The 11256-nt window shown below is 38.0% G+C and overlaps 1 protein-coding gene across 1 annotated transcript in view; it reads left to right on the forward strand.

Moving 5' to 3' along the window:
• The window catches only part of LOC133660114 (transcription factor HIVEP3), a 142929-nt gene extending 138831 nt beyond the window's left edge, over positions 1–4098 (forward strand). Inside the window, exons 8-10 of the mRNA XM_062063262.1 lie at positions 1270–1443; positions 1521–1634; positions 3452–4098. Coding sequence (XP_061919246.1) covers positions 1270–1443; positions 1521–1634; positions 3452–3461 — 298 coding nt within the window. The 3' untranslated portion in view covers positions 3462–4098. The remainder of the gene's footprint in view (positions 1–1269; positions 1444–1520; positions 1635–3451) is intronic.
• The last annotated feature ends 7158 nt before the right edge of the window (positions 4099–11256 follow it).

The following is an 11256-nucleotide window of genomic DNA, read 5'->3' on the forward strand; positions in this document are numbered from 1 at the left end:
ACACTGTGTGCATACAATATAAGCATGTTTTGGCAGGTTCAGGTGCACAGGGACCATTTATCAAACAAGTATCTTTGTCACTTACTTTGAACAAGTTTTGCAAAAATGTTCATTATTTCCTTGGTAACAGCAGATGGAATGTTTGCAATATGATGGACAAGTTGAAGGGTTACCCTCGGGGGGGAAAAATGCTGACTTTTTTTGTGCTTATAGTACATCTTTGCTCGATTACTTGCCATAATTTTAGTGGTGTTATTCCACTATATATACATGATTTTTCCTAAAAGAGATTTTTTTTTATGTTCAATTTTAAATGTGAACGTTCAATTCTTTCACAGGTGTACAGTATACTGGCAATACACATATTCCACAATACCCTAAAGCCGAACAGGACATAAAAAGTCCTTCATTTTTCAAAGGGCACAAAAACATTTGATTTATGTATTTTTTTGCTCAAATCTCTTAGTCAATTTCAGTCGTAAATAAAAATACCAAACATGTACGTTTTTTTTTTCATCAAAGATGTCACAATTGTCAAATTGCGTACATTTGCATAACATGAGTTACTGTACTTATTTAAACCTGTGACATTAGCCTTCAAAATGGTCAAAAAATACATGTGATATTTTTTTTCAGGCCTGAATTATTTATTTTTGTAGAAATTGTAGGAAAAAAATTGTAGAAAAAAATATGAATCACAATATTTGTAGGTCCTTCAAAAAATAGAGGACTTTTATGCCCTGTTTGATTTTAAATCAAAATAAATATCCCCAGATGGTTGATTACTTTTATGACCTGTGGGAGCATATCATGGACTCAAGTGGGGTTTCCAGCATTTATGTTTTTATTCCTGTTTAATACCTGCATAAATTATTGTCGTACATTTTTTTTTCCTTTTGTAACTTTTTTTTAATTACATTATCATTACTTTTATTTTTATTTTCTCATTATCATCCTAACAAATACCAAAACATGATTGCTTCCAAACATTCTACATTTTGTTGTCTGTCAAGTGTGCAATAACAGTATTTTTTGCACATCATAGTCACATTTTCCTACAAATTTTTACATTCCATAAATTCAGTAGTTTCTTAATTTAGCATCAATGTTGTAAAAAGGGTGCGTTCATGAGCATGAATATCAATATTTGATGTATTTCCTGTATGTATGTATGTATGTATGTATGTATATGTGACTATAGTAGGTGACCAATAATCACGCTGTAAAGAAAGGCCCCAGTTTTGCATTGGATTTTTTATAAATGTGTAGCTTCCTGCCACTAACAGGCTCGGGGGTACCGCTCATGAAGAACCAGGAAGTGCATGCTAGCAATGACGTCCCACTACTGAGGATGAGGAGCAAACGCTGTGCATGCAGCAGCATGCTGGACTCTGAGTGCCATTACTTCTGCCACCTGGACATCATCTGGGTCAACACGGCGAGGTGAATCTTTCAATAATTTCATATTTAACATTATTACTGTATATGAAACTGACTTCTCACTATCTGTATTTTTGCAGTAAGACAACCCTTTATGGCCTCGGTGGTGCTTTATCACGACGACGAAGATCTGCAGGCAGGTGCGCTTGTAAAAACCTGAAGGATCTAACCTGTGCCAGCTTCTGCTATCACAGGTGAGTACGTGCCTTATCGGACCAATCATATGATATCAAACATGAATTAATGGCCTCTGTGCGGTTTAGGAGCTCGCTTGTGGGGATGTTTGCAAAAGTAAACACATTTTACTATGTAAAAGACAAGGAGTGGCGCTTTCAATTATCATCCTTTGTTGCTATATTAATAGCCAGTGTTATTTTGCACGCTACACGCCCTCCAGGCAGAGATCATCAACATAAAACCGCTGAGGTCACACAGGTTTCTATCGAAGTTGACTCAGCGAGTAGGAAGCGTGTCAAGTAAACACAGGTTTGGAGCAAATGTGTCAAGCCATGTTAGAGAAATAACATCACAGACTTGAAATGATAGTATGCGAGTACCTTGAAGGTAGAAAAGCGCTGAACAAGTATAACCCATCTTGAATCTTTACCATTTACTTTTACCATTATTGAAAACTCTTGGCGGTGATGAGTGGAGGGTGGTGGGGGGCACGAACACCGCCATACTTTTCTCACATTCTTCTTTAAAGTGCTGGCCCTTTTGTTATATCTGAGAACAGACATTGGCCGTGTCGTCACCCGACTTTGTTTCCATCAACTGATACTTTTCTCTCTACAAAATTACTAGGGACAGCCTGTAAGCACCACATTACCCTTGATTGTTTGCCTTACAGTAGCACTGTGGTGCGTTCAATGACACATGGACTCGAAGGTTCTCGTTGACCTTGATTGTACTATTACCATATGCTGCAACTTTATTTGGCTCTACAGTTGCTTATTTAGCTGCCGTACTAAACAAATAATCTAAAACCGAGACAGTGTATGAAAACTAAGATATATTTTTGGTGAATATTTTTGTCTAAAACTAAATTATATCATGAAAACTAAGGTATCACTGTATAGGAATAGTCAACCCATGTCTAATAAGACTAAATAAAACTACCATCACGATTACATGTGCCTGTGTTGAGTCTTTTCACAATAAAATTCTGAACAAAGCTGTTGTTAATACAAACAATCTTTTTTCAATAACAATGTCTGCGTATTGTTGCTGTGGTATTGTGCTGAGTAACTAGGACCAAGACTTGAACGCCACTGTCGCAATATGTTGTATTTCTGTTTCTATGGTTATTATCACACTTTTCGCCTTTGTCATCATTGGTAGCATTATGTGACGAAAAAAACATAGCAAAGCAAAAACACTTGAGGCCCTGAACGTTTTTAGGAGGGAACGGTAAACTATTGTATGGTTTCAGCTTTTCATCCACACGGTAACAGCGTTTTAGGTGGCCTGAAATGATCGTTTTTTAAAAACGTGCATTCTGAACATGAAGTCTGATAATGCAGCGTTGTCGTTATTGTGTGGATAAACAAACTACTACTTTTTGATAACGATGACGTCGTCGTGCCGTCATGTGACCAGGAAAAAAAGAGAAGGCATGCAGCTCTGCTAACAACGATGAACAACAAAGCTGTTTGCACTGTAATTATTGCAACAAAACCTCAGTATCTCTTAGCAAGACATGCAGCACAGATGCATACACAATTATTCATACACACGTCATTATTTTAAATACTACCACCATGTCAAGCTTTTTCGTTCGTATCCCTGGTGGTGGATTGGTACATGATTCTGCCTTTCATGGCAGAGAGCATGGGTTGCGTGAAGAAGGGAATCCTGTGTAAGAAATTAAGCAAAGGTCATTCATTTTCCTAAAGAGACAATTTAACCTATTCGGCATCTTAAGGTGAGATTTTCTGTAATAGCATAACTAATTCCCAAGTAAATTGCAAGCTTAAAATAAAAGCCTTATTTTGTTTACCCCCACACACAGATCCGGGTAGCAGTTCCAAAACGGACTGAGAAGGAAACTTAAGGCTCATCAGAGAGAAGACGTGCCAAACATCCACCACACAGCTCAAAGAAAAAACAACGCTCCTTAGATGGCGAGGCAGAAAACAAGCTGGCAGATGCGTCCATGCAGGAAGGCGGATGGACCACGTTCTGGAAACGTGTGAAAGGTGCAAAAAGACAGAGGTCTGCGGACACACCGCGCAAAGAAAACGCTTTGCCTCCAGTGTCAAAGTGTCGCCGCAATCCTTCCGCTGGTGTAAAGAGAATGGACAGAATTTAATAATTGGGAAAAGCAGAGTACAGAAATTCCTTTCCTGTTCAGGGGACTGGTAAAATGATGAAATATGTTGTAACAACACCGCAGAAACAAAAGACAGCTAGTCATTATATCGCCACAGTTTGAGGAAGGCCCTTTTAGTATTTATGTTCTTTTCTCGACACACTCCAAAATCTTGTCCAAAGTTTTCTCAGAAGAGTGGAAGTTGCTATAGCTGCAAAAGAGGGACACTCATCCTGTTATGTCCTAAATAGGCCTCCCAATACATCTGTCCATATGATGTATGAGTATGCAGCATATATGACACAAACCTCGTAGCATGCTCCATCTATTTTGTTGACCCAAATAAACTGACACCCTAAAACATTTTGTGGTTGCTTGTTTGTTTTCAACTTTGACCTATCCTGTTTGCTTTAGGAAAATGTACTGCGTCAATGAGCAGAAATCACCGACAGGGTCCCATAGGACTTCACGGGGGAGTAGCAAACACATCTGTGACTTCAAAAGGAGGCCCGGGATGGATGAATGATCCAGGAATGCACAAGTGAATCAATAATACGTTGACTTGCTATTCCGAGCCGGTGTTGTCACAAGGATCCCTGGAAAGAATGCAGTGTTTTTTGACATCGCTTAAGGGCTTGAAAGGGAGGTACAAAACCGCGTTTCCCTGCAATGGCTTACCGTACGTGCACGCGTGAACGTGCAAGCGGATGAGCTGCAGGAAAATGAACGGTGATTCACGTAATTAGGCCAACGAGAATTAACCTGCTTCTGCCGTTACTGAAGGTGTTGGCTAATGGCCCACACAAAAGCTGTCCCGGCTTCTTTGCACAACTTTCTGACATGTCTTTGACTTTTAAGTTGGACTAACAACCCCTAAAAAGCATCTTGCTCTTTTCTATAAACATTCCCTAGAATGCGTTCGCAGGACAAACGATGCAACCGCGAAGAACGGTTGGGAGATACTGTATTTTAGGTAGCGCTTTTATTAGCATGACTACTTTACCTTCCACATTCTTCAAGTTTATCCTGTTCACGGTAGCGGGCAACTGGAGCCTATCCGAGCTGACTTCAGACAAAAGTTGGACGACATCCTGGACAGGTTGCCTGGACACATATAGAGACAGACAACTTTGTGGGGACCTGGTCAGAAGTCAGGTGACTCAATATTTACAGTGCAGCCACTAGACTCTAGTGGCTGCACTGTAAATCTAGTGACTAGACCAGGGGTCACCAACCTTTTTGAAACCAAGGGCTACTTCTTGGGTACTGATTAATGCGAAGGGCTACCAGTTAGATACACACTTAAATAAATTGCCAGAAGTAGCCAATTTGCTCAATTTACCTTTAACTCTGTTATTATTAATAATTAATGATATTTATCTTTGTGGAAACACTGATCATCTTAATGATTTCTCACAATAAATATATATAGAAACAGATACATATCAATATGCAACACTTTATTTTTATATTTTCTCTAAGTGTACATTTTTCAAATTGAACATTTTCAAATGATCACTTCTAAGACAGTCTTGTGAAATCACAATATCCCATTTTAACTAGCTAGCCACTAACATTTTTTAACAAATCATGAATTACTTTGCACCATGTTTGTACAAATAATAACTCATGTGAAATACAAAAGTAAACTCTCAATTTTTTTAAATCATGTCACACTTTGAACTGGACACCAAATCTGTTATCTGTTTCTTTGTCAGTTAGTGGGAAGCCTGGCATTGCATGCTGTTAACTAGTGTGTTGTACTCTGGTGTGTAACTTGACACTGCAACTCTGAGTGAGTCTTGCAGATGTGCATCAGTGAGGCGTGTTCTGTGTTTGTTCTTGATGAAGTTCATGTCAGAAAAGGCTGATTCACAAAGATAAGAATTTTCCTCATTGTTTGCGGAACCTTCTTAATCTTTTGGACATATTTTCACAGCAATCTGGCCTTAAGCTTAAGTATGATAAATGTAAAATGTTAAGGATCGGAAATCTAAAGGGAACGTCCTTTCGAATGGAATGCAAAGTGCCTGTTTTGTGGACAGATGGACCAGTTAACATACTTGGTGTTGTTGTCCCAGAAAATCTGGAAGCTCTAGGCTCAGTAAATTATGATAATCGACTAAGAAAGCTGGACAAAATTATGCAATTATGGAAAGGGAAATCCCTAACCTTGTATGGTAAAATGTCTATTGCCAACTCGTTAATTATTCCTCAATTTATTTATTTGTTTTTGTTATTACCAGCTCCATCACAAAACTTTTTTAAGATTTATGAGCGGAGGGTCTTCGATTTTGTCTGGAACGGCAAACCAGAAAAGATTAAAAGAAAGGTTTTGTACAAAGAGTATGAATATGGGGGCCTGAAACTTCTCAACCTTGAAGCTATGTGTCTGTCTTTAAAAGCATTAATTGTTCCAAAGATGTATTTAAACATTGAGTGGTACACAAATGTCCTGTTGGACAAAAAACATGTACTGTATCAAAAGAAATTGTATCCTTTTTTACAAGTGATCCCCTCCCAAAGAGTCTGCTGGGAAACATAAAGGAAACAATCCACTCATAGTGGTGTTTTCAATTTTATGTGCCAGAAAAAAGAGACGATATTTTGCAGCAGTTAATATGGATGAACTCTAATATTGTAATAGATGGAAAGCCTTTCTTTTGGAAACATATGTTTGAAAGAGGAATCATTTTTGTCAATGATATTATCAATGAGAATGGTAAAATTATGAAGTATGATGAATTTAGAGCTATGTATGGTGATGCTTGCTCAAGCTTTTCATTTTATCAACTAACTGGAGTAATTGGGAAAAGATGGAAACAAATAATTAATTATGGAACTACTAAATTATTAGTTTATAAACCTCTAATAAGAAATTCTAGTTGGAAAAAAGGAACTAAAATAAATAGAAAAATATATAATTTTTATTTAATAAAGAAATCTTTGAAGGCTGCCTCATACAACACAAATGGAAAATGGGAGGACTTTTTTGACAGCCCGTTGCCATGGGATGCCATATTCAAACTAATCTATAAAACCACTATCGATGTGCAAAATCATTATTTTCAAATTAAAATTATTTATAACTTCTTACCCACAGGGAAAATGTTAAAATTATGGAATATGACAGAGTCAGATGATTGCCGATTTTGTTGTCAGGAGCCTGAATCCACCCTGCATTTGTTTTGGTATTGTCATATTGTGTCTTTGTTTTGGGTGGAAGTTGAAAAAATGTGTTTAAGGATTGGTTTGTTTATGAAGCTTAATGTGGTTTCTGTTATTTCAGGAGAGTTCATTGACAATCATGATTTAGTCAATTTAATTATAGTACTCGGTAAAATGTTTATTTTTAAGGCCAAAAACAGATATTCACTTAGTATTACTTTCTTTAAAACATTTATTCAGTATTTTCTAACTTTAGAAAGTTACATGGTTGAAGACGATAATGATGCCAAAAAACATTAAAAAAAAGATGAGAAGTCCTCAAAGGCTTATTTTGAAAGTATAATTATGTTTATAGATTATATGATATCTGTTGTTGTGTTCCCTCATTTGAGTGACCTGGACATAATCTGGACTGTACATAAATGCTTATTTTGAAAATGTAATTTTGTTTATAAATTATATGCAATCTGTTGTGTTCCCTAATTTTTTTCTGTGTAGATGAATGAAGGTGTGTGTTGCTGAGTCCGACTTGGACATTATCTGGACTGGGCCTGGTTTAAAAAACCCTTTAAACAAATCTAATTTCATTGACAACCTGGTCTGTTGAAGATAAGGCCCTTTTTTAAAAAATAAAATAAAATAAGATAAATAAATAAAAAACATTTTCTTGGATAAAAAAGAAAGTAGAACAATATAAAAATAATTACATAAAAAATAGTAATTAATGAAAATGTTAGTGGACCAGCAGCCTATACAATCATGTGTGCTTCAGGGACTGTGTCCCTTGCAGATGTGTTGTCTAAGTTGTGGGAACCAGAATATTGGTAGCAGAAAGAAATAACCCCTTTTGTGTGAGTGGGTGTGGATGTGTGTGCATGGGGGAGGTTGTTTGGGTTGATGCACTGATTGAAAGTGTATCTTGTGTTTTTTCTATGTAGATTTAATTAAAAAAAAAAAAAAAATATTATTTTTATTTTTTTTTATTTTTTATTTTTTCCTCTAAGAACAGGCCCACGGGCGACTCATCTGGTCCTTACGGGCGACCTGGTGCCCGCGGGCACCGCGTTGGTGACCCCTGGACTAGACTGTCCCTTTTTGTAATGTCATCTTTTTATGTTATGCCATTAATTACAAAACATTACTGCAATAATCATACATACTGTAAATGCAGATAAATCACTGTATTTATTTTGATGAGGGCTGCAACGATCAATCGATTTGGAAAAAAACATGGATTTGACTGTAACTAATAAAAATTTATAAAATAGGGACTGCATGGAGTGCCCGGAACTTTAAATATGGGTTCCACACGGTCGTGGAAATATAGCGCACATAAGAGCGGGCGTGGGTGTGTGCCGTGGTCTGTGTGGTGGGGAACACCAGAGAGATTTTAAAAAAAAGGAATGAAGGTTAAAGCGAGCAGAAAAATAGTTCTTTAGCGTGCCAATCGCTAGCTGCCAACTAACTTGCCGATCGCTAGCTGACAACTACAGCGCTAGTCGCTAGCTGAGAACTTTAGTACTAATTGCTAGCTATCTTAAATGCTAACATGAATACAATACTAAAATAATGTATTCACGCTATATGGTATTATGTATTAACATTCAACTACATGACAGTGTGTTGGCTCAATGTTCATCCATCCATCCATCCATCCATTTTCTACCGCTTATTCCCTTCGGGGTCGCAGGGGGCGCTGGAGCCTATCACAGCTACAATCGGGCGGAAGGCGGGGTACACCCTGGACAAGTCGCCACCTCAGGCTCAATGTTCATGTCTATTTAAAAACATTTGTGGGGGTATATATTAAAAAAATATTCCCAAATTAGACTACCTCTGCAGATCCCCTTGGGGTCACAGACCCCCCTTTTTTTTTCTTGAAACAAAGTGCTAAGTGTTACTGATACATTACTTGATTACTAAAAAAATCGATAGCTGCAGCCCTAATTTTGACTGCACAGGCTCCTTTACCGTAATTGTGGGTGTTTACCTGAGAAGCGTAGCAGGTTGTTTTACGGTCAGTGATCAGATCAATATATATGTCAGTGGAAAGATAGGTGAGGAGACTCAGACTGTTGTGCCTCATGGTAATTTCAAAATAAAGTTTCAAACAATTAAATGGTGTACATCAGAATGCCCCCAAACGCCACCCTGGGGAGGTGTTTAGGGCATGTCCGACCGGTAGGAGACCACGGGGAAGAGCCAGGACACGGTGGAGAGACTATGTCGTCCAGGTGGCCTGAGAACGACTCGGGATACCCTGGGAAGAGCTGCACTAAGTAACTGGGGAGAGGGAAGTCTGGGCTTCTCTGCTTAGGTTGCTGCCCCCGCGACCCGACTTCAAATAAGCGGAAGCAGATGGATGGATGGATAAATGATGTACATTCAAGTAAAACATTTAAAAATGTTCATGAATAACATTTTGACAAAATAATAGCAATTGTGTCAGAATATTGGGGTCTTTATTTAAAATTGTATTTATCCATCCCATCCATTTTCTACCGCTTATTCCCTTCGGGGTCGCGGGGGGCGCTGGAGCCTATCTCAGCTACAATCGGGCGGAAGGCGGGGTACACCCTGGACAAGTCGCCACCTCAAATCAAGTAATTTATTGTGATTATTCAACATGTAAAAGTGTGATTAATTTGATTAAAAATGAAATTGTTTGACAGCAATAGTTGTAATGTAACGTTTAAATAAACAGGGCTTGGAATGATATACAATGCTATACTGTTATACTTCATAGTCTCCATTTCCTGCAACCGTCTCCTGATGGATTCAGCTCATTTCTTCATAATTATGCAACAACTACGTGGTTTAGCATGTCTTGTTACAACCACAGTGCTCAATGTGTTTTTTTGTTTGTTTGATTTTTTACAGTTTCTGCGGCACCTTACTCTTTTACCTGCCTCTAACATAAATAAATAGAGCTAAATAACAGCAGTAGGAAAACTGCAATGTCACTAAAAATTATCCCCCCAAATCACCTATATGCAGATTCTCACCAAAATATAACAGTTCCTTCTTTTACCCATGCACCGGGTTTTGGTGTAATTTTGTATCTGTAAAAAGTAAACACACTTTTTCACAGTGATGCATATTGCTTCACCTTGCCTTGCAGCATATCCACTGAATTACAAAGGAAGGTTCTATCTACTGTATCTATGTTAAAAACTTGCTTATAAACAAAACTTCCTGTCATGATCTGTTGTTTACGTTCCAGGTTGTTCCGTGCTTGTCTGTGTCATGATCAGCACCTGTGTCTTGTTCTGACCTTTGTGTTTACTCCATTCAGCTCTCTCCTTACTCGCGTGTCTTTGTCCAATTGTGTTGTATCATTAGTATTTATGTCTTAAAGTCTCATTTGTTATTTCTAGTGAGTCATGCGCCAATTGGCGCCAGACATTGTTTTCATGCTGATAGCTTTTTGCCTGTTTTTGTGTCTTCAACAAGATCCACACCTCCACTCGCCCATGACACTTACCATCCTTAGCTGAGATAATAAAATAATACAAGGAGGTGATAAACTGTCTTCTCACATATATTAGTCATAATAACCTGATGATTCAAATCTGAACTGGTGTGACACAGTTGCGACAAACAGTTGGATAAACTTGTTAGAAAACAACAACGGCTTCATTTGAAGAACTCTGTCCATGGTGCTGCAGAAGGACAAATGACATGTTTTTGACATTTGTGTACATTATATATTTGTGTATTCTTTAAAATGGTATATTGTTACCAGTGACAACAAAGTGAATGTGTAATACAACCCATATAAGCAGGAATTAACTGTAAAACAGTACAACTTAATGTGACATATGGCTACTCAATACTAAACAATACTAACTACACAAATAGGGCTGGGCGATAGAACGATATCAATGTATATCGCGGTAGACACGTAAGAAGAAGAAACCAGGAGTTGCGAAGCACAGTTGGTTGCCTGAACAAAGGTACTCGCTCTCTGGTAACCTAGAAACGCAGGAAGTGATCACGGATCAGTGGGAGTGACACGCCAACAGCCAATCAGGTGACGGTATCAACTTTCAAGTTTAGTTGGGCCATTTTGTTGTCTCGCGGTTGATTCTCCGCATGGAGTGAGAAGAAAAACTAAACCTGAGTGCAGCAGAGAGTGAAGAAATTGTCGATGAAACAGGAAAAGTCACCTCATCAATATGGCAGTTTTTTGGATTTTTTAAAACGGACCATAGTCAGACTAATGTGGTCTGTAAATTATGCAAGGCGCTTGTCCCCACTAAGACCGGTAATACCACACCACATTAGCTGTGCTCACCATTTAGAGAAAAGCTGTAACTTCCTGGCAGTAAATGTAG

This window comes from Entelurus aequoreus, linkage group LG11 (assembly GCF_033978785.1).
Source record: "Entelurus aequoreus isolate RoL-2023_Sb linkage group LG11, RoL_Eaeq_v1.1, whole genome shotgun sequence".
Taxonomy (NCBI): Eukaryota; Metazoa; Chordata; class Actinopteri; order Syngnathiformes; family Syngnathidae; genus Entelurus; species Entelurus aequoreus.